The sequence below is a fragment of the Haliotis cracherodii genome, unplaced genomic scaffold (genome assembly GCF_022045235.1).
Source record: "Haliotis cracherodii isolate W230 unplaced genomic scaffold, xgHalCrac1.p SCAF_3, whole genome shotgun sequence".
In the NCBI taxonomy this organism is placed as follows: Eukaryota; Metazoa; Mollusca; class Gastropoda; order Lepetellida; family Haliotidae; genus Haliotis; species Haliotis cracherodii.
In genome coordinates, this window is record NW_027266286.1 from 47316050 (window position 1) to 47341486 (window position 25437).

General features: G+C 43.0%; 1 protein-coding gene across 1 annotated transcript in view; it reads right to left on the reverse strand.

The window, feature by feature from the left end:
• Positions 1–1266: 1266 nt before the first annotated feature.
• LOC139473831 (two pore channel protein 2-like) overlaps positions 1267–25437 on the reverse strand; it is a 39778-nt gene continuing 15607 nt past the window's right edge. Inside the window, exons 10-26 of the mRNA XM_071256596.1 lie at positions 23745–23810; positions 23117–23181; positions 21631–21743; positions 20617–20698; positions 19312–19401; positions 18104–18223; positions 17297–17353; positions 16866–16998; positions 15789–15834; positions 13917–14013; positions 13477–13548; positions 12394–12485; positions 10912–10978; positions 9537–9619; positions 8833–8914; positions 6490–6596; positions 1267–3648 (exon numbers count right to left, since the gene is read on the reverse strand). Coding sequence (XP_071112697.1) covers positions 3570–3648; positions 6490–6596; positions 8833–8914; positions 9537–9619; positions 10912–10978; positions 12394–12485; positions 13477–13548; positions 13917–14013; positions 15789–15834; positions 16866–16998; positions 17297–17353; positions 18104–18223; positions 19312–19401; positions 20617–20698; positions 21631–21743; positions 23117–23181; positions 23745–23810 — 1451 coding nt within the window. The 3' untranslated portion in view covers positions 1267–3569. The remainder of the gene's footprint in view (positions 3649–6489; positions 6597–8832; positions 8915–9536; positions 9620–10911; positions 10979–12393; positions 12486–13476; positions 13549–13916; positions 14014–15788; positions 15835–16865; positions 16999–17296; positions 17354–18103; positions 18224–19311; positions 19402–20616; positions 20699–21630; positions 21744–23116; positions 23182–23744; positions 23811–25437) is intronic.

A 25437-nucleotide genomic window follows, 5' to 3' on the forward strand; every position in this document is an offset into this window, starting at 1 on the left:
ATGGATCAATGCTCATGATGTCAATACCCGGATTGTCTGTCCAGACTTGATTGTTTACAAATAGCTGGAATATTGCTGAGGGTGGCATCAAACAACAAACAAACAAATAATTTCAACCTCAGTTTGGGAGGTAGGGGGTCTACTGGACAAGACGCACAAGGAAGTCAATACTTGCAAGGAGGTTCATATGTTATGTTCAAGGTGACTCCTCTTCCACCTTCCCCAATATCCACTGTTCCTCCAGAAGAAGTAAGTACACTGTAAGTTTGGCATCATCGAATTTGTGTAGTCAGTGATTATAGCAAAAATACATATTATATTATCTGTTGACATGTAACCTGGTGATTCTTTTACAATGTATAATACAATGGCCAACAGTGTAATATCATGTTGGACTTCATCCATACATAACAAAAATTCATTTGAATTTACCAGAAAGACATGGCGTAAATTACAGACCCATAGATTCCTGTTCTGAAAAAATATAATCACACTATTTACAACAGTGTATCATGGATGCGAAGCAAGGTCAATAACAGTTAGCAATAAAACACAGTATACATCATTATCAGAGCCGGAATATAATTTATACATTGCGTTATTCATTTAGATGTAGTAGTCAAAGTTCTTTAAGGGTTTCAGATTCAACCTTCTATGGAGGTATCCTCAGATCTTTATAAAGAGAGGTATTATATCGGAGTAAAAGATCTCATTCTCACAGTTTAATGGGGACACTTCATCAATGAGAAGTGAAAACATCAATAGACAAGATTTTTACCATTGTTATACAATTGTATGTCAATGTATACCAATTACGTGGATCGATGTTTATGATTTGAATCACTGGATTGCCTGGTCCAGACTCAATTATATACAGCCACCATATAGCTAGAATAATGCTGAGTGTGGTGTTAAACAAAAGACAAATAATTAAAATATCCCTCTTTGAAGAGATGTAGGTTTCCATTCCCAACACATTTGCAATTACTACTATGCTGCATCTTCCCACTCACTATGCTGCATCTTCCCACTATGCTGCACCTTCCCACTATGCTGCACCTTCCCACTATGCTGCATCTTCCCACCCACTATGCTGCATCTTCCCACCTACTATGCTGCATCTTCCCACCCACTATGCTGCATCTTCCCACCTACTATGCTGCATCTTCCCACCTACTACGCTGCATCTTCCCACCCACTATGCTGCATCTTCCCACCCACTATGCTGCATCTTCCCACCTACTATGCTGCATCTTCCCACCTACTATGCTGCATCTTCCCACCCACTATGCTGCATCTTCCCACTATGCTGCATCTTCCCACCCACCATGCTGCATCTTCCCACTATGCTGCACCTTCCCACTATGCTGCATCTTCCCACCCACTATGCTGCATCTTCCCACTATGCTGCATCTTCCCACCCACCATGCTGCATCTTCCCACTATGCTGCACCTTCCCACTATGCTGCATCTTCCCATCCACTATGCTGCACCTTCCTACTGCACCTTCCCATCCACTATGCTGCACCTTCCTACTGCACCTTCCCACTATGCTGCACCTTCCCACTATGCTGCATCTTCCCATCCACTATGCTGCACCTTCCTACTGCACCTTCCCATCCACTATGCTGCACCTTCCTACTGCACCTTCCCACTATGCTGCACCTTCCCACTATGCTGCACCTTCCCACTATGCTGCATCTTCCCACTATGCTGCACCTCACATCAATATCATAATAGTTATCATTGAGCTCACAATCTCTTTTTTTCAAATTCAGCAAGCTGAGGTATATTTTTGGTTCTTTTCTTTCAAATTAAATATCACATACCCTTCATGAAAAGTAGAAGGGTGAGCATGTTAATTTGGTTTAATGCCAGTATGAACAGCATTTGTGGAAGCTGGGAATGGAACACAGTGATCAGGTTCTGGTATGACTAAGGGTCAGCACTCTGCACGGCTTATTGAAGCACGTGAGACAGCAGGGTCACCCTGCACAGTTTCAGGGAGAAAGGGACACCGTGAGATAGTGAGGCTTAGTAGATTCTGTAGCTCTCCCGCCATCTTCAGTCATGTAAGATATAGAATAAAATAGATATATACATTCTTTATCTTTAACTTTAGAAAATATATATTGATCTTGTGTTTACAATGTAAAGAGTGGTAAGTGACTGGTATGCAATTGTCCTGAGGGGCAACTAACTGGGAATTGACTGGTTAAACTGTGACCTGGTTGATTGTGCATGGTATTACTCTGACAACATTACATCTTCAGCCTGTTCAAAAATCATGAGTTGTAAGTTTGTTGTCTTAACTGTCTTAATTTAGACATAATTTAAAAAAACAACCAGATAAACTAGTTCCTCATTTCAACTGCCTGAGGAATTAAAACTCTTAAAAATATAGAGCTAAGTCTGCTGCCATTTCAGTATCTTAATAAATATTGTTGGGATAAAAGGTGTCTGTTATCCTTCAACTAGACAAAAATGTAGGTATAATAACTATATACACATAAAAGAGAATGACTCAAGCCTCAAGTCAGGGTCAGGGTCAGGGTCAATGTCAGGGTTAGGGTCATTGTCAGGATCAAGGTTAGGGTTAGGGTTAGGGTTAGGGTTAGTGTCAGTGTCGGTGTCAGTGTCAGGGTCAGGGTCAGGGTCAATGTCAGGGTCAGGGTCAGGGTCAATGTCAGGGTCAGGGTCAATGTCAGGGTCAGGGTCAGGGTTAGTGTCAGTGTCAGTGTCAGTGTCAGGGTCAATGTCAGGGTCAGGGTTAGGGTTAGGGTCAATCTCAGGGTCAGGGTCAGTGTTAAGTTCAACACTGTGTCACCTGATGTTCACATGACCCTGAAGTTAAGGTGAACTGACACATAACCCATCTTATTTTGTACATTAATGTAGAACAACTGAAACAATAGCATGTGTTATCAGGCTTTCCTTCAAGCCAGAAACACAAACATGCAACCCACTCCTCCTATGACACATAAGTTACAAGTGCTTCACAAATCATGATTCAGCTCTGTTGTCAGGGGACTCACACCCAAGATACCTTTAGGACATTGACAGCTCAGCTTGACATAGAAATACATTTCATATTGAAACAAATTTAAAAAGATTAAATTCTAAGGATAAAATATTTTTGGCTTATGAATAATTTTCATATCTGTCTTAAATATCCGCTGTAATTCACACATAAACTGACATAGTTGGAAGTAATTATGACAGAGGCTAAAATCAAGGAAAAATACATTATGACAGAAAGTAGAATAAAAGGGAATCAAATACATAGGCAACATAAAATGTTTTACATTATGAATTAAAAAGCATAATATAAGACAATGCAGGTGTATTAAACACATGTATATCACTAAAATAGTAAGTATTGCACATTACAGAATTTCCTATTTGTTTCTGAATAAACTAAGACAGATTTCCCTGTGGCATCTGCATGGGTGTCCACTGTCGTCCACTCATTGTCAGATGGGGCGTGATTCCGATGGATGACGTTGCGGTGATGGTCTGGGCGTTGGTGACACTGCCGTCGTGCCTGTAGAACCATCACCTGCTGATTGTCATCTGTCCAGCTGGAGATATCTGTGAGAGGTCAACTCCACCAGGAGCTCATTCTCAGCTGGTTCTTGCAGCAAACCTCTGGAATAACACACAACACTTAATGACCACATGTTGACCGAAGCCATGACCCCTACCCTTCAGGAATAACAGCCATTTCATTGGTGTACTAGCACCAATCTTCCCGGGGCAAGAGAGTTAACTGACTTATAAAGTCCAGTTTTCACCCTTGCCGAACTACGCTGGTATTATCCTGTTACTCTTTGGCTGGGCTAAGGAGTCTTTGCATAGTCCAATCAAAATCAAGCAACAAAATCAAAATCCAGTTCGTAATCTGTTGTGGAGATTTCAGTTGATTGCAGGATTTGCAAAGCATGTGCACTGCCAATTCATTGTCAACAGATATTTTCCAAATCTTTTCATGTTTTTAATCAAGGTGTTCACATGATTTGATGCATTTTCGCGATGTAAAACCCGTTTTATCACAATATAGATCTTGATTATTGATCAGTTCGTCTTGACTGGGCGCCACCATTTGTTTGAAGTCAATGCAAGTGATATGAGAAGTGGAATCTGATTGGTCCATAGATGGTACATAGAAGGGCCTTCCTAGTAAAAGCCACTGGTGGCGCTACGATCGAGCCCAGGAATCCCAGCCTGGTTAGGCAAGGGTGGAAATTGGACTTGAAAGTCAGTTAACTCTCTTGCCTCAGGAAGATGACCAGCAGCATATCTTTTGTCTGAACCATAGTATTTTCCCTTCCGCCTATCCCTTACTGTCATACTATAGCCCTAAATGAAGCAAGTCTAGATTGTCAATAGTCTCCCCTCTCACTGGTGCTCCTTTTCAATTAAAATGGGAGTTGTTTGTTTCTACCAAAATTGTATAAGACTACATGTCATTCCCAGATTCTGACCAGTATTCACACACAGGCAATGAGATTAAACCCTACACTCTGTAATAAGTCAAAACATTCATCTTCCCTCTTCAAAATAGTGTAGCTGAACAAAACAAGAACATGAAGATGTTTGTAGGTCAAGGCTTTTCTTCCACTTCTGACCACATACAAACATTTACATGATCATTACTCCTGTTGTTAACCCGTGAAGGTCCGGGGTAGAATATGTCTTCAGCAACACATGCTTGCCATAAAGGTGACCATGCTTGTCGTAAGAGGCGACTAACTGGATCGGGTGGTCAGACTCGCTGACGTAGTCGATGCATGTCATTGTATCCCTATTGCGTGGATCGATGCTCATGATGACAATCACTGGATTATCTGATCCAGTCTCGATTCTTTACAGGCCGCTGTCATATAGCTGGGGTGTTGCTGAGTGTGGCATTAAACAACAAACAACAACAACAACAACTCCTATTGTTTGATATTGATCATAGTCATAATCTTTACGAGGGCCGGTCAAAATGTTCTGAGCCTGACTAACTTTCAACTTTCAACAAAGTGAACTGGTCAATATAGCACATTGTTTCAGTAGTTCATTGTAAGTGTATTTGGTCTGTTGTGGCCGCTTCCATATAAGGGACAGCCAGTTGAACATGATAGGGGTCCCAAATGGATGCAGAAATGGGAAAAAAATGAGTCCTGAGCAGTCATCAAGTTTTTTACTTTTGAGGAAAAGTACTCCCCAAGAAATTCATGACCGCATGTCACAAGTGTATGGGGATAAGTGCCCTCACTATTCCACTGTTAAAACACTGGGCAGCTATGTTTAAGGCTGAGAGAACAAGCCTTGATGATAACCCAAGATCTGTACATCCCTCAACTTTCATCAATATTACCATTGCTGAACTTGAGGAAGATGCAGGTCTTAGCCATGGATCCATTGAAACTATTATTCATGAACATTTACAAATGAATAAGATATCTGCTCGTTGGATGCCAAAGTTTCTAAATTCTGATCTGCAGGAAAAAAGAACTGTAATTGCCAGACATAACTTAGAGCTGATTGAGGAGGATTTCGTCAAATTCAGAAAGAGATTAGTAACAAGTGGTGAAACATGGGTCTACCACTCTGATCCCGAGTCAAAACGCAATACATGGAATGGCAGCATTCAACTTCTCTGACACCAAAGAAATTCAAGTCTTCAAGATCAGTGAAGAAAGTTGGCCACTGTATTCTGGGATGCAAAGGGAGTGAGCCTTGTTGGTTACTTAGGAAGTCAAAAGACGATTACCGGTCCCTACTATGTTGATTTGCTTCATCGACCGAGAGATTCTATCAAAGAAAAGAGGCCAGGAATGCTGACTGCTGGAGTTCTACTACTTCATGACAATGCCTCTTCTCACACCCCTGAACATGCAAAGGCTGCTGTGCGACAATGTGGGTTCAAAGTGCTTCCTCACCCTCCATACTCGCCAGACCTGGCACCAAGTGATTTCCACCCATTCCCTAAACTGAAAGAACACCTTCGTGGAAAGCTCTATGACGACAATGATGACCTCAAAAATGCCGTGAATTCCTGACTGGAATTGAAAAGCTTCAATATCCATATGAGAAGTGCACTGAAAAGCAGGGTATTATGTTGAAAAATAAAATTAAAAGCATTTTTTTAGTATTGTTGATTTTGATTGTTAGCTAGTCTTAGAACTATTTGACCAGCCCTCGTACACCCCTTTGCGGAATAAAGCCCTTGTATAATTCACAACAGGAACATAACATTTTGTTAACAGACTCATTGGAACATTTCGTGTACAGTCAGTCACCAAACATTTCATGTACAGAAACTAGCAGGAACATTTGATGTGCAGACAGACTCACTGAACATCTGATGTGCAGACTGACTCACAGGAACATTTCATGTATAGACAGACTCGCCAGAACATCTTATGTGCAGACTGACTCACCGGAACATTTCATGTACAGACAGACTCTCCAGAACATCTGATGTACAGACTGACTCACCGGAACATTTCATGTACAGACATGAGATGATTGGCCTCTTCAACTTGTCCAGATTCAGAGCGATCACGGGAGGTGTGCAGGATCTTGTCCCATTTCATGATGAAGTTCTACGGCAGTAAACAGTACTACTTGACCTTCTCCACAACACTAACACAATAGTAACAATAATATCTGTTTTCAAACATTACTTTTTAACTTAATAAATCTTTGATATTTACTTTTTTTAAACTTCAAAACCTCGATGATAAAAGACTTTGAAAAAGGTTTCATCTTTCTCTGTGAAATGAAGCCCTGGGCTAACACAACGTAGAGACTCAGGGTGGGACACACGTGTCATCACTGTTCTCAGTTGGTACAGGGGCAGGGGTGACCCAGTCGCCAGGCGTTGAGACCTGCATCACTTCGGGCTTTCCTCCCACATTTAGCTGACACACCGTGATATAACTGGAATACTGTTAAAAGCGGTGTTAAACCCAACTCACTCACTCTCAGTTGGTACTAACCAAACAAAAGTGATCTATTAAGTTTGATAATATGCTTCTTTTTGCATCATTCTAGCATCATTCTAGCCACATCAACATATGGCTTCATACAGTCTGCCCAAATACAGAATCAAACCCATGGCTTCAGCAGGACAAGGCAATGCCTCAACCACAAGGCTCCTCAAACGCCCCCAAACAGATGTGAGACAGTGATGTCTTGTGCTGTAGTCAGCAATATTCCAGCTTTTCATGGCTGCCTGTAAAAGACACTGGTCACTGGACATACCTGGTAAGGACACACCTGGACTGAACACACCTGGACTGAACATTTTTGTTACGCACACACCTGGGACACACATGGAATGGACACACCTGGGACACACACCTAGGATGGATACACCTGGGACACACACACTTGGGACGGACACACCTGGGACATTCGCACCTGGAATGGACACACCTAAGACAGACACACCTGAGACGGACACATCTAGGACAGACACACCTGGGACTGACACACCTAGAACAGACACACCTGGGACAGACACACCTGAGATGGACACACCAGGGACAACCCGTCACGGACACACCTGGAATGGATACACCTGGGACAGACAGGCCTGGGACGGACACACCTGGGACAGACATACCTGGGACGGACACACCTAGGGAAGACCAGACAAACATGGGAGGGACACAGCTGGAATGGATACACCTGGGACAGACACACCTGAGATAGACACACCTGGGACAGACATAACGGGATGGACACACCTGGAACGGACACACCTGAGATGGACACATCTAGGACAGACACACCTGGGACAGACACACCTGGGATGGACACACCTAGGACAGACACACCTGGGACAGACACACCTGGGACTGACACACCTGAGATGGACACACCATTGACAGACACACCTGAGATGGACACATCTGGGACAGACACACCTGGGACAGACACACCTGGGATGGACACACCTAGGACAGACACACCTGGGACAGACACACCTGGGACAGACACACCTGGGACAGACACACCTGGGATGGACACACCTAGGACAGACACACCTGGGACAGACACACCTGGGACAGACACACCTGGGACAGACACACCTGGGACAGACACACCTGGGATGGACACACCTAGGACAGACACACCTGGGACAGACACACCTGGGACTGACACACGTGAGACGGACACACCTGGGACAGACACACCTGAGATGAACACCCCAGGAACAGACACACAAAGGACAGGCACACCTGGGACGGTCACACCTGAAACGTACACACCTGGGACAGACACACCTGGGACAGACACACCTGGGACAGACACACCTGGGATGGACACACCTAGGACAGACACACCTGGGACAGACACACCTGGGATGGACACACCTAGGACAGACACACCAGGGACAGACACACCTGGGATGGACACACCTAGGACAGACACACCAGGGACAGACACACCTTGGACAAACACACCTGAGATGGACACACCAGGGACAGACACACCAGGGACAGACACACCTTGGACAAACACACCTGAGATGGACACACCAGGGACAGACACACCAGGGACAGACACACCTTGGACAAACACACCTGAGATGGACACACCAGGGACAGACACACCTGAGACGAACACCCCAGGAACAGACACACAAAGGACAGGCACACCTGGGACGGTCACACCTGAAACGTACACACCTGGGACAGACACACCTGAGACGGACACACCAGGGACAGACACACCTGGGGCAGACACCACTGTTTGACAGCATGATCAAGGACTCAGCTCCAGACATCACTTCCTGCATGACCTCATACAGACACTGACACTGGGACTCACCTCCAGGATGAGAGCCGTGAACAGATTGAGAACGATGACAACAGTCAGCAGCCACCAGGCTATAAAAAACAGGTATGCCCACCTGAAATACAGAGATCATTAAAGACACCCTGTCCAACCATCATCATCTAATATCTACAGTCACTATCAGTTATCTGTCTGAAAAGTCAGAGCGAAGTCTGAACCATACCAGCATACCAATGAGCAGTGTTATAAACGTGACACAAATATGTTAACCAGTGTGCAATGTTCCCCAAAGCGATCATAGTGCTAAGACAATCATAACTCCAAAACTTTACCATGGCTGATGGCAGTCGTAGCACTACAAACATTTTGTGGAACGGTGCCCTGGTGGAATGAATATGGTTACTACAGTGTAGTATTGCATTTTTCATCTGTCAGTGGTCAGCACTGTGATCAATTTCAAATAATGTTCACTCTTGTTATGTGATAATACAAGGGACTGAGCCAGAAGCGTGTCTACCAGTATCTAATATTCAACAAACCAAACAAAGATGATTCCAAAATTTTCATCACCAGCCAACCTGCCATATTGGAAAAACTAACTTATGTGGTGGATCCATATGAGTTACGTAAAAGTCCCAAAAGCAAATGCTGCAATAAATACAATTTTTTCAAAACAGATTTCAGTTAAATCCCAGTCCTCAATTTGTTGATCAACTGTGAGCCAGTGAGCTACTTACGGAGATGTTGCCTGTCTGAAGGCAGCAAGGAAGACCATCCAGTTATTCACCACCATGATGTCCCACAACACCACCACAGATGCCTGCAACATAACATCACCAGTCTCAACATGTCAGCACTCCAGTCAAAGCACATGTCATCACGAAAATATTCCAACACACAGCCTGTTGTTGATATTACAATGTCTAATGCTCAAACCACAATACATCCATGTCACAAACAAATATAAACTGTCAGTGCCAGAGAATAATCAGTCTCGATTATCTGCCAAAACAGAATTCCATTTGGCGTAAAAGGCGAAAAAGCAGTGAAAATTGTATGAATTGATCATTGAAAATCCGTGATGACAGATGTTTGCAAAATGGGTAGGCATGCCCTGCTCTACCTGTAGCACCCACCACTCACAGAAACACAGCCTCGTGAAGATCCGGGGTAGAATAGGGCTTCGGCAACCCATGCTTGCCGCAAAAGGCAACTACGCTTGTCTTAAGAGGTGACTAACAGGATCGGGTGGTCAGGCTCGCTGACTTGTTTGATACATGTCATCGATCCCAAATGCGTAGATTGATGCTCATAATATCAATCACTGGATTGTCTGGTCCAGACTCGATTATTTACAGACCATCGTCATATAGCTAGAATATTGCTGAGTGTGGCATTAAACAACAAACAAACAAACAAACAAACACACAAACACACAAACACATCGCATTAGGCTTTGCTGAGTCATTAATGACTGAAACAGGAGTAGTAATATCTTTGACTTCTTATCACTCCTCATCCTAACACAAAGCTGCTTGACCAGCCACCAAAATGGGGAGTATAAACCAGTACAACTGTTGGGGCGGTCAGGTAGCCTAGTGGTCAAAGCGTTCGGTCATGACGCTAAAGACCTGGGTTTGATTCTCGACATGGGTACAATGTGTGAAGCCCATTTCTGGTGTCCCAGCCATGATAGTACTGGAATATTGCCAAAAGTGGTGTAAAACCATACTCACTTACTCACTCAGTACAACTGTTGTCTAGCCTGTTTGGTCATTAGTTATAGAAGAGCCTAGAAGCTGTGAGGAACTGAGGATTCTCTCCCAAGTGAATTTGTAATCACGTGGATGTGAAATAATGTTCACTCTTGTTATGTGGTGATTCAAAGGATTGAGCCAGAAGTGTCTACCAGTGTCTATCTGATATTCAACATTCCAAACTCTGATGATTCCAAAATTAGTAATGATGTGGATAAGATATCTCTTACTTGACTTTGTGTGTGTCTTGGAGACCATGACAGATCTAATTTTCACACAAAAATGTTCCACGTTTGTAGCTTGTGAACTCTGAATGATAAATGTGTGGCATGAGTTAGTCATGTACAAAACTTACGGCAAAGTCATCAAAGTTGTTGGCCCAGTACTCCAGCTGCTGGTAGGAGCCACACTGGAAGCTGGAGCTGGAACAAAAGAAGCACAGATAATAGTGCTCTCGAATACAGCAGGATCACAACACAACTACAACAGGACTACAACAGGACTACAACAGGACTACCTCAGGACTACAACAGGACTACCTCAGGACTACAACAGGACTACAACAGGACTACAGCAGGACAACAGGACAACATCAGGACTACAGCAGGACTACAATAGGACTACAACAGGACTACCTCAGGACTACAGCAGGACAACAGGACAACATCGGGACTACAACACAACTACAACAGGACTACAAGAGGAGGACTACATCAGGACTACCTCAGGACTACAGCAGGACTACATCAGGACTACAAAAGGAGGACTACAACAGGACTACAACACTACTACAACAGGACTACAACACGACTACAACAGGACTACAAGAGGAGGACTACAAGAGGACTACAACAGGACTACGGCAGGACTACAACAGGACTACAACACGACTACAACACGACTACAACAGGACTACAAGAGGAGGACTACAAGAGGACTACAACAGGACTACGGCAGGACTACAACAGGACTACAAGAGGAGGACTACATCAGGACTACCTCAGGACTACAGCAGGACTACATCAGGACTACAAAAGGAGGACTACAACAGGACTACAACACGACTACAACACTACTACAACACGACTACAAGAGGAGGACTACAACAGGACTACAACAGGACTACAACACGACTACAACACTACTACAACACGACTACAACAGAACTACAAGAGGAGGACTACATCAGGACTACGGCAGGACTACGGCAGGACTACAACAGGACTACAACAGGACTACAAGAGGAGGACTACATCAGGACTACAACACAACTACAACAGGACTACAAGAGGAGGACTACATCAGGACTACCTGAGGACAACAGCAGGACAACAGGACAACAGCAGGACTACAGCAGGACTACTATAGGACTACAACAGGAGGACTACAGCAGGACTACTATAGGACTACAACAGGAGGACTACAGCAGGACTACAACAGGAGGACCCCAATAGGACTACAACAGGAGGACTACAACAGGACTACAGCAGGACTACAGCAGGACTACAGCAGGATTACAGCAAGACTACAGCAGGACTACATCAGGACTACAGCAAGACTACAGCAGGACTACATCAGGACTACATCAGGACTACGGCAGAAACGCAGCATAAAACCATACTCACTCACAATACTGAGGGTATATATTTGGCCTCATATTCATTGTTTTGTTGAATTTTTCATCTTATAACACTCTTCTCTATATACTAGATCTACATGATGGAATGAAATTAGAGAATGGCTAAACAATAGTTTAAATTGTGTATGTATCATAAAGAAACCCAGACATAGTATTGTTTCTCAGTCAGTATAAATATCACCATACTGGCATACTCACCTGTTGGTTTCATTCTTGGCGCTCGGTGCCTGGTACTTGATGACGTCATGGAACAGCTCCATCCCCACTATAGCGAAGGAGTAGTAGATCACCTGGACACGACAGACATACATATTACAGCCCAATGTATGCTTGTCATAAGAGGCGTCTAACGGGATTGGGCGGTCAGGCTCGCTGACTTGGTTCCAGACTTGATTATTTACAGACCACCTTCATACAGCTGGAACATTGCTGAGTTAACAACAAACAAATAAACTGGACAGTGTACCACACGGGTCAGCTAAGGGAAACTTGGGATAAATTTCACTTTGATATGGTTTTTGACTTCACATTTCTGTACATTATTTGCTTGATAATGGTGTTAGTATCTACACTAAAAACAATTGCATTCATTGTAAATAAAGAAGTTATATACTGTATTCGACGTAATAAGCGCCCAGGGCACTCTCAAAATTAGAAATAGGGTGCTCTTATTAGAATTTTATTTTGGTAAAAAAACAGAGCTGAAAGATCGTAAATTTCGTGGTTTATGCTGACACCCTGAAATGTTGACACACGACAGATATATTTTTCCAGAATTTAATTGCCCATAATTAAGGGTGCATATAACACACAAGTGCGTATTATACGCGAATGAATAAGTCTTGTGTACATTGATCAATTGGAAGGGGTGCTGATTGGGTTTGTTCACTAGCCAATATATTAGCAAATATCGCCGTGGCACTTATTAGAGCGGGGCGCTTATTACGTCGAATACGGTAATCCTAATTTGCTAAAAACATATCACACTATATGTTATTCTGAATACTTGCTGCACATCAAATTTCGTAATGAAAAAAGCCGAAATGACAGTGTAATTGGCAAAAATGACATTGTCACTGTTGAGCAAAGAATTACAAGGAAAATATCACTACTACACAAGTGTCTCATCACAACGAGGATATAATAAGTACATAAATATATACATGTTGTCTCATCACAACGAGGATATAATAAGTACATAAATATATACATGTTGTCTCATCACAACGAGGATATAATAAGTACATATATGTATACATGTATGAAAGTGCCAGTACTTACCACAAGGATACCTGCAAAGGCTTTGAGGTTCTTCACAAGGTCAATGAGGGTGCTTGCTATCACAGAGGTGGCCTGCAGGACAGTCAAGGAGACACAGGCTCACACAAGCTGAATACTAAGGCACACAAGTGTCCCACGCATGAAGGCTATGTCACATGCTGTGGACACACACACACACGGATACCCTGTAGGTATACACTGCTACCGACACATGTCAGCAGTAGGGTAGCCTAGTGGTTAAAGTGTTCGCTCATCCCGCCAAAGGCCTCGGTTCCATTCCCCACATGGGTACAAAGTGTGAAGCCCTTTCTGTCATCCACCGTGATATTGATGGAATACTGCCACTCACTCACTCACTCTCACTCACTCACTCTCAATCACTCACTCACTCACTCCTCACTTACCCCTCACTCACTCACTCACTCACTCACTCCACATACCTTGATGTGGGGGATGATGCGGAAGAGCCTGACCATGATGAGGATGTTGATGAAGCGCACGACGTTCCACAACTTGGAGGTGGTGGCATGTGTGTGGCTGCAACAAAACACATCTACCTGTCAATCATGGCAGTATTCTCACGCCATTAGTAACATGAACAGGTGTATATATATATAGACAGACGACGACAATGAAATACTGTTTGATTTGTGCTAAGCTGCAGGTATGTTTATTAATTAATGTACATGCCAGTCCGCAGTCTGATGGATAAGTGATGTTCATAGCAAACCATGCTCTCCAGCACAGCATCTGAGTAAGCGCGCAAAGCACTGAATGTGTGGAAGATGTGCTATATAGGAGCAATTACTATTTGATGAGAGGCTTCTGTCATATTTAATTCTGCTATCAGCCACTGGTTTTCAGTTTTTCAGGAGAACAAAAAAATTTTTCATTTTACCTATTGTAGTACAGTACTTGATGTTCCAATGTTTCACTTCAAACTAACATAATGGAGGTGCAAATGTTAAAATCACACTGAATCAACAGTGATCCAAAGCAAAGTTGTTATGAAAAATTAGACTCAAACTCAACACATGAAAAATAACATGTGTATGTCAGAACTGAAGAAAAGTATGCATTTGTATGCAGAGAAAATGTCCAGGAGACTCCGTGCTTCAGCTTGCAGAACACACACCCACTTTTACTTATCGTAATGTAGCGGCCATCAAATTTTCCAGTCTTGTGATGGGATTAAAAAAATACCTTCTGATCAGAGGTCAAAAACCTTGTCCACATGAGAGGTTTAAAATAACCCCGTCAGCAAGCTCACAAGGTAAGCATGTCTACTCCCTACTGATACGTTAACATAAAACATTACTTTTACCATGTGGCTATATTATGGTGGTAGTTAATTAATAATTAACCTATTAGATATTTCATGTGGGAGGAAAGCCCGAAGTGATGCAGGTCTCAGACGTTTACCACTTCCGTGGAACCCACGAGCACAGGTATGGTGCTGACAAACCTAGAAACATAATCAGGGCGAACCTGGATTCAAACCCACAGTCTGGCCGAGGGACGAAACTCTGCACAGCGAAACGCGGCGCCTTAGACGACTGGGCCACCCGTGCCCCCCTTTGCAATGTTTAGTTCCATATGGTCGTATGTGAATAAACCCATGTGTGCTGAGATTCTTCTTGTGTATTTTATTCAATAATTTTGGAACATAAAACATTACTTTTACCATGTAGCTCTATTATGGTAGTAGTTAATTTATAATGGATCGTAAGGTGAACACTTACTAACCTATTAGATATTTCATACGCAAAATGTTTCTTGTTCTGTGTTCAACGTTTAAGACACATCAATTAGGATTGATCGATGCTGACTTTCTTCATCGAGTTCGGTAAACAAAGTACCTGTCATTAGCGACTCAAGGGTGGCAACTCTATATTATCACAGTATGGCTATTTTGTGGTGTGATACGTGTGGATTATGACCTTCACATCACTTCCTGTTTGGGATTATGTATAATCAGTATGAATACAGCCTATGTTGGGTCAACAGGGATTGTCCTAACAAATGCGTTCTTTTCTAACCAATTTTGAATGGAGGTAGGGGTAAACCCACTTCAAAAACATTTGAGAAACTATCATAAAATAGTTAACATGTACACTTACAAGTAGCCATGACATACCGCAATGAGTCCTGTATTCGATCATGCAATGAAACATTGTGCTTAGACTTGCAGAAGTAAACAGTCAGCAAGGGTTGTGGATTACGAGATTTATCGATGCTGCGAAAACATAGAGCATGCAATAATAGAGTCACACCATACAGTCCAGGACACTGACAGGTTCTCTGGGACTCACCTTGAAGAGTAGGGGATTCCATACTGGACTGCTGTGAATATCTCTCCTACCTGAAATATTAAAGTGACAAATGGGATCACATACAGTCACTGTTCAAATGTCTCACTACTAACTCACACATATTAACATCCCGTTCTGTCATGAATCTATATATTATTTCATAGTTAATGGATAGCTGGGACATTATTCAGTACACAGACATATCATGAGGCCCACCCTTGGGGAAATGAAGCGACCTTTGCAATTTTTAGTCAGTGAGTTGGGTTTAACAGCGCTTTTAACAGTATTCCAGTTATATCACAGCGTGTCAGCTTAATGTGGGAGGAAAGCCCGAAGTGATGCAGGTCTTAGACGTTTACCACTTCGGTGAAACCAACGAGCACGGGTATGGTGCTGACAAACCTAGAAACATTATCGGGGCGAACCGGGATTCGAACCCACAATCCTAGGTTTCTGTCGTGTCCGAGGGACGCAACTCTGCACAGCCAATCGCGGTGCCTTAGACGACTGGACCACCCGTGCCCCCCTTTGCAATGTTTAGTTCCCTATGGTCGTATGTGAATAAACCCATGTGTGCTGAGATTCCTCTTGTGTATTTTATTCAATAATTTATTATTGGAAAGTTAAGGTGGGTTTGAAACAGAACCACTGCCACGCCAATGTCTGGTCACAATACTGGGACGTAAGCCCTGGTATCTTCCAGTGATAGTACACAGTAAGGCTGACAGAGCTGTGCAAATAGTAAAGCTGTGTTGTAAAAATGGCACCGACAACTTCCTTTCTTTCACTACTCTGAAGCAAATTATTTTTCCAAGCATTTTTTTGGACATTGTTTTTGTTGTTGATGAAATCCTAAGGCCTCCCACCAGAACATCATATGGTCCGTCCCTTAGCAAAATGCATCATATTAGTGTATTACCTCCAAGATGATGTCACTGATTGCTGATGCCAAAACAGTTTCTAAATATAATAATGTCACAGCCATCTTTTTAATTTTTCTCACATAAAATGGGTACAGCAGTGGGTAATATAATACTCGTCTAAGAATGACTGACACCCAAATGATGACAGAACGACCTACCACCAATGCCAGGGTGATGAGAGCGTCAAAGATGTTGGTGTAGTACCAGATGTAGCGCCGCGGACCCATGGCCCACACTTTGAGTGTCTGTTCCACAAAGTAGTAGATGACAAACGTGAAGTTGGTCACCTGCGTGGATAAACACAACATGTGTTATTCACTGTCTCTGTAACACAATGTGTGACCTCTCTATTTCAGAAGTATCACAGTAATTCTATGAATAGCCGTTTATCACTATCTGAGTAGCGGTATCTATATTTTATCAGAGTTGAATATGGAAAACCAAATTGTAAAAATAATACTTTTATACCGTACTGTGCAAAACTATCAAGCATTAAACAAATTGCATTCTCAACACAGGTATCAGATAAAATTAGATTTATCTTAATCAGTCGTATAGAGATTTGAAAAAAACACTGCTACTAACCCTCAACAAGGAATTACTGGAACTGATTGACTCGTCGTAGCGAGTATCAAGCTGCACCTGTAAACACAGAAGGTGAAGGTCATTACAGTCACGGAAGACGTCGGTATGTTATCATGAGGTCGAATGGGGTCTATTGTCGTGGTCACGATTATGGCAATTATATAGTAATGTGCATGCATGCATGCATGTGTGTCTGTGTATCAGCAGTAAGTCCGTACTAATGCTGGTGTTAATAAGATACCATACTACAGTTTAACAAAGACACTCAGTATCAGTAGCCTGACTCCGAGACTACCAGTCCTTGTTTTATACCCGGAGCACCAGGCAGGGTAACAACAAATACATGGCAGGGATTGAACCACCGACCTTCCACTCTCAAGACAGATGGTCCATCCACCATACCATGGAGGTGGTTATCTAGACCGTCAGCTTTACAAGGCGGGGGGAGGGGGGGGAACCTATGTGAAGCAGGTTTACAGACATTAACAACTTCGGGGCAAACCTATAAACACAGGCAGCAAACCTAGGATCACAATCAGGGTGAATCAGGAATTCTAACCCATGATCACCGGATCCTGGCAGGGCCAATGGATGCAAATCTGCACAGACGTGGTCACCCTTGACCCCGTAAAGGAAATAAAAACTATAAAATAAATCATGGAAACAAAACAGACAGGTCATAACAAATATGTGATTTGGTATGACTAGCTCCTGACACTATTACAAGAAGTACATGTGTCTATGTAACAATATTGAATATCCATGACATTTGCATGCGATGCTGCAGGTGATGATAACTCTACTCACAGAAATGACAATGACGTTAGCGACGGCGATGAAACTACCGAAGTAGGAGAAGTAATTGTGGACGAACACCCTCTGTATCCTCCTCAGTATTGGATTTTCAAACCACCGCACGTCCGGCCTCTGTGAGACATATACTCGTATTAGAGACATGATCAACTCTCAATATCATATATTTATGATAATAACCCTATTGTCGTTTTCAATATCAACGACATAACCATGCAACACATAGTAACATATTGTTATATTTATAATAACATATCCCAGTAAATGTTGTTTGTTTGATAGATTCCAACAGACCCTATGTCCAGTAGACACTATGTCCTGTAAACCCTATTTCCAGTAGACCCTATGTCCAGTACACCCTATGTCCAGTAAACCATATGTCCAGTAGACCCTATGTCCAGTGGACCCTATGTCCAGTAGACCCGATGTCCAGTACACCCTTTGTCCAGTAGACCCTATATCCAGTAAACCCTATGTCCAGTAGACCCTATGTCCAGTAGACCCTATGTCCAGTGGACCCTATGTCCAGTAGACCCTATGTCCAATGAACTCTATGTCCAGTAGACCCTATGTCCAGTACACCCTATGTCCAGTGGATCCTATGTCCAGTAGACCCTATGTCCAGTAGACCCTATGTCCAGGACACCCTATGTCCAGTGGACCCTATGTCCAGTAGACCCGATGTCTAGTGGACCCTATGTCCAGTAGACCCTATGTCCAGTAGACCCTATGCCCAGTAGACCCGATGTCCAGTACACCCTATGTCCAGTACACCCTATGTCCAGTACACCTTATGTCCAGTAGACCTGATGTCCAGTAGACCCTATGTCCAGTAGACCCTATGTCCAGTAGACCCAATGTCCAGTAAACCCTATGTCCAGTAGACCCTATGTCCAGTGGACCCTATGTCCAGTCAACCAACAGACCATACATCAAGCCTTAAAGTAAGTGCATCTAACATAACATTACAATGGATCCTTCAGGGCCCACTTGCACAAAGGGATCTTAGCACTAAGATGATCTTAACTCCCATACTTTAACATAGGCTTACAATAGTCTTAGCGCTAAGATCGCTGTGTCCAAGTGGGCCCTGGTCTCCCTTCATGCATAACCTTCTGGAGAGAGAATGCTCTTCCTTCACCTATCCCAACACATACACGTTCAGTCAGCGTCAGTGAGCATGGAACAAGACGTCATGTTACCTGATTCTTTGTATGTTCTCTCTCCAGCTCCTCAAACAGTGTCTGGAACTCAGTGGCGGAGTACGACCCCTGGGGATCCTGCATCAGTTCCTGCAACATACGTGTAAGTCACATACAGTAATGATGGTGGTCACGTATACGTGATGCTGTAAGTCACATACATTGATGCTGGTGGTCACGTATACGTGATGCTGTAAGTCACACACATTGATGCTGGCAGTCACGTATACGTGATGCTGTAAGTCACATACATTGATGCTGGCGGTCACGTATACGTGATGCTGTAAGTCACACACATTGATGCTGGTGGTCACGTATACGTGATGCTGTAAGTCACACACATTGATGCTGGCGGTCACATATACGTGATGCTGTAAGTCGCATATATTGATGCTGGCGGTCACATATACGTGATGCTGTAAGTCACATACATTGATGCTGGCGGTCACATATACGTGATGCTGTAAGTCGCATATATTGATGCTGGCGGTCACATATACGTGATGCTGTAAGTCGCATACATTGATGCTGGCGGTCACGTATACATGATGCTGTAGGAGCCGTCCAGGCAAGGCAGAAAAGTGGTTTATACCCTACTTCCAGTTGGGTATTGCCATGCCACGGTATATTGGGAAGAAATGCCCTTTAAGACAGGGTGCCGGTTGATGCACAGAATGCTGATCTTTGATTAGTTTGGACAAAGCGACGGATTAGACGAAGACCGGCTTCCACAATAGATGTAGAGGCCAATATGAACCTGATTATCAAGCCTCTGACATAAAAAATGGACATGGAAACAAACTGTGATAAATAATGTGTTTTTGTAAATATTTTATGTCTGTTTCATTTACCTGTACCTATGGCAGGTGTGAGACGCAGCATGGCATCTTGAACATGGAATTCATTCAGCCTGGATAAGGTGAGGGGAAATGGGGTTTAACGTCTCGTCCAAGATTATTGCACTTATATAGCGACGTGCATGTACGTGTGTGTGTTTGTGTGTGGCTGCTTGTACTAGTCCGGACTGATGCCGATTTATAGTGCTAGCACACTTAGATACCATGCCGCAGTTTAACATGAAAACCCCACTCAGACACAGTATACTGACTCCGAGCCGACCAGTCCTTGTTTTAGCCCTTAATGCCGAGCGCCAGACAGGGTAACAACAAGTACCATCTTTTAACGTCTTTTGGTATGACGTGGCTGGGGATCGAACGCTGGACCTTCCGCTCTCTAACGTGGAATGTTAATCTTGTACATGTTATGCAGACAGTGCTTGGGATGAAAAAGTGTTTACCACCTTACCTGCAGGAGAGCTTGCTTGACAGGCTTGGACAGAAAGGCTCTCTGCACGACAGCTTTCACAACAGGTGCTCCGACCTCCGTGCTGTCACAAACACATAGCAATATATTCAAACAGTCGGGGAATTATATGCATACAATATTTAGAGATTATTATATGGCAGTGTTCATATCATATCCCATATCAACCTGAGACCTCCATATATGATATGAAGAATTGGGTGGTGGGGTAGCCTAGTGGTTAATGTGTTCACTCGTCACACTGAAGACCTGGGTTTGATTCCCTACATGGGTACAATGTGTGAAGCCCATTTTCTGATGTCCCCTGCCGTGGTATTGCTGGAATATTGCTAAAAGCAGCGTTAAACCACTCACTCTCTCACTCACTCACTGATATGAAGAATGGTATGAAACCTGCCATATCATAACCTTCTTATCATATACAATAACATAAAATTGTAAAAAGTATCTATTTGCAAGTGAAGGCAATACATTTTCACCTTGTTTGGAAGACATTGTCATAGGAAAGCTAGACGAGCAGACGATCACATAACACACAAAGGGATGCAACTCCAATTAGGAGATAAACCCTCTGTGTTTTGAAATTTGATGTAGTCCCACTGTAGAATTGATACCTCTTTATTTCAATTTTGAACCGAGCGCTTTAGAGATCTCCCATTTAAAATGCACCGATAAGCCATATCAGCCCGGCAGGGGGAGAAATATGGTTCTGGTTATCAACTAATGGCACCCCCGTGATATGACTCTCTATATTGGCTCTATCCCACATGCAACATGCTTCATATCATTGATTGGCATAAGTTACGGATATTAAACCTAGTCAAAGCTGTTCAAATGCTGTTCATAGATACAATAAAACTGCTGCTTTTGTTTTGGGAAACCATAATCCGTAATACAGATTGGTATCTTTAAGACAAATATTCCAAAACGACCTTATGGTGTTGAAATCACTTTTCCAAAAAGAATGAAACGTTTCCCATGTGAGTTGATTCTCACCTTACAGATGGGAGACAGGAATTGTGTCGGAAACACAGTTTACGCCGTCTCAAGACTTCAAATGCAGCTCTCACACCAAGACGTCGCCGAAAAAAACTTGCTTGCATTGAATTCTGAAGAGAAGAAAAACAATGTTTGCAAGAAAAGCATAAAAAGTATACTGTGCTCTTAACAGAGCTCCAGATAAGCTGCGTATCTGTGTAAAATACGCATCAGAAATGCAGAAATACACAGTAAAATAATATCCAAGCGTATCAAATACGCAACGAACATTACACATACGCTACAAAAATAAAACTTGTGCATATCATCAAAATATTGTGAAGTAACCCTGCGTATTCAAATAGCAAATCAGCAACTTATTTTGAAATTATAAATGGGCATTCCGTCAACCTTGCCAAACTCCACGATGACAGTTACATCATGATCATTTGCCATCACACTTTCTTGTGGAAGTATCGTGGTATTTTTGAGTCCTATAAAGCTCTCGTACCCACACGACACCAGTTTGCAGGGACTAGATGAACAGTGTTTTTAAATATTTAACTTAAATATCCACATGTGTAAAAACTAGTAGGTAACAGAAATTTGAATACCCAGATAGAATTACTGATACTCAATGATTTTAAAATGCATGGGTAAAATACCCACAACACCAAAAGCTTATCTGGAGCTCTGCTCTTAATATGTCCAATCATGGAGGTGAAGAACATAGAACTGAAAAGTGGAAATATGGTTAAATTACACATGGGATATTGACATCTTTGCAATCAGTTTAAGCAGGAAGACCACCACCCTGGTCTTGGTAGTCTTGTGGATAGAGGGGGGGCACGGGTGGCCCAGTCGTCTAAGGCCTCGCGATTCGCTGTGCAGAGTTGCGTCCCTTGGGCACGCCAGAAACCTAGGATTGTGGGTTCGAATCCTAGTTCGCCCCAATTATGTTTCTAGGTTTGTCAGCACCATACCCTTGCTCGTGGGTTTGACCGAAGTGGTAAACGTCTGAGACCTGCATCACTTCAGGCTTTCCTCCCACATTCAGCTGACAAGTCGTGATATAACTGGAATACTGTAAAAAGCGGTGTTAAACACAACTCACTCACTCACTCACTTGTGGATAGAGTGTCCGCCAGGAGAGCAAAAGATTTGTGGCTCGATACCATACCAAAAGATGATATAAGATGGTACTTGTTGTTTCTCTGCCTGATACCCATTATTGGGCTAAGACAAGGACCGGTTGGCTCAGTCAGAATACTGTGTCTGAGTGGGGTATCAATGTCAATACTCAATCACAGTATCTCACCGCACGCACACCAATATAAAAGTGCAACAATCTTTAAAGCGATGTAAAACCCATGTTCACATCACCTCACCTTTTAAGCAAGTCTCAATAACCATGGTAGTATTTGCTTCGCGCTGACTGGCTAATTAGGCGGTGCATGTGTGGGTGAGTGAGTGTGTGTTGGAGAGAAGTAAAAGACGTTCCTACCAGGAAGTAGCCCCGGAACTGGTTGTAGATCACAGCTGTCAACATGTTCATGAAGCAGTAGAGGCCTGGGAACACCAAGAAAGGTCAGTCATACTCACTCATACCTATTGGGGGTCATACCCAAGGTACGTCATATTCTGTCCGTCATACACACGGGTGGTACATAAACACTCCATACTTCAAAGCACATTGAAGGCAGCCTATCAAAGTGATCCAGAAAACTTATTATGAAGTCTTCATTCAATAAAAATCATGGAATATGGCTGATAGAATTACGATTTCAGGAGATCCAAAAAATAACTGATCCTAACGTCAATCAAATATTAACTTAAAATGTACGGAAAAAATGGAAAGGAACAGCTTCAACCTGACTGAAACATGACTGGTCAGGCAGAAAAGATCTCATACCAACAATTAAAGGATCTGTATACAAGTGCAAAAAAGTGTATAGCCAGGGTTAAAAATCAACCCATTTGATCATAATAAAAACCATTTGAAATCCTCGATTTCATAACAATGTTGAATTAACCATCTTTTATTTGTCTTCCTGTTTTACGGTACTGAGATACATTTATGACCTATTATTATATCAACTTCTTGGAACGCTGAAGTAGGAACACTTCCTTACCTATGACGAGGAACAGGATGAAGAACAGCGCATACAATCGGTTGGTCTGGTAGGCAGGCATCGTCACTATGACAACACAGAATCATGGATTTAGAACATTGTTCCAATAATGGCAGTGTAAGTTCACCATTAAACTTTCCAGTCTGGCTTGGAACATTTCAGAATTTTTGCACCAAACTTTTGCTTGTGGACAGACAGCAATTTCACACACTGTGCACATTAGATGTAAGATCAGAAATAAAATCAAGAGTGTCCATTTAAGGTTTTCTACCCTCAATCCTACAATAACAGATTTACCAGGGTCCAGGAATCTGGTGTATCCAGGGAACACACACCTATTTATATTTAGCATCCTCCCAACACTTGCAATGTTAATTATTTGTGACCATTCTCAATTTGTTTGTGTATGGGATGCAATATTTGCATCCCTTAACACAGGAAATCCCATCTGTAATAAGTATAAAGATTCACAAGTACTTTATTCATTGTTGGTTAGTGATATCATAGCCATCTGACCCCACTATATTCATGGCTGACACTCCCAAACATTTCCTAGTTCCCGAATTGAAGACTTAAAGATACAATCTCGCATAGGTCAAAACAGTTGTGTTGCCATGTATACATAAGCAGCGCCGTAGCCAGCCGGGGGGGCAGAGGGGGGCAGTTGCCCCCCCTGGATTTTTTTATAGAAAACAGTTTTATTTGACTCATGAAAATACAAGTTGGGGACTAGTGATACTTGTACAAATATTTGCCCCCCCTGTCAAAAAAAGTTAACTACGGCCTTGATAAGTGTGTGTGTACTGACCGTCTGGATGTTGGCCGTGTGTACGTAAGTGTGCATGCACTGACCGTCTGGGTTGTTGGCCGTGTGTACGTAAGTGTGCATGCACTGACCGTCTGGGTTGTTGGCCGTGTGTACGTAAGTGTGCATGTACTGACCGTCTGGGTTGTTGGTGGTGTATACGTAAGTGTGCATGTACTGACCGTCTGGGTTGTTGGCCATGTATACGTAAGTGTGCATGTACTGACCGTCTGGGTTGTTGGCCATGTGTACGTAAGTGTGCATGTACTGACCGTCTGGGTTGTTGGCCATGTGTACGTAAGTGTACATGTACTGACCGTCTGGGTTGTTGGCCATGTGTACGTAAGTGTGCATGTACTGACCGTCTGGGTTGTTGGCTGTGTATACATAAGTGCACATGTACTGACCGTCTGGGTTGTTGGCCATGTGTACGTAAGTGTGCATGTACTGACCGTCTGGGTTGTTGGCTGTGTATACATAAGTGTACATGTACTGACCGTCTGGGTTGTTGGCCGTGTGTACGTAAGTGTGCATGTACTGACCGTCTGGGTTGTTGGCTGTGTATACATAAGTGTACATGTACTGACCGTCTGGGTTGTTGGCCATGTGTACGTAAGTGTGCATGAACTGACCGTCTGGGTTGTTGGCTGTGTATACATAAGTGTACATGTACTGACCGTCTGGGTTGTTGGCCGTGTGTACGTAAGTGTGCATGTACTGACCGTCTGGGTTGTTGGCCGTGTATATGTAAGTGTGCATGTACTGACTGTCTGGGTTGTTGGCCGTGTGTACGTAAGTGTGCATGCACTGACCGTCTGGGTTGTTAGCCGTGTATACATAAGTGTGCATGTACTGACCGTCTGGGTTGTTGGCCGTGTGTACGTAAGT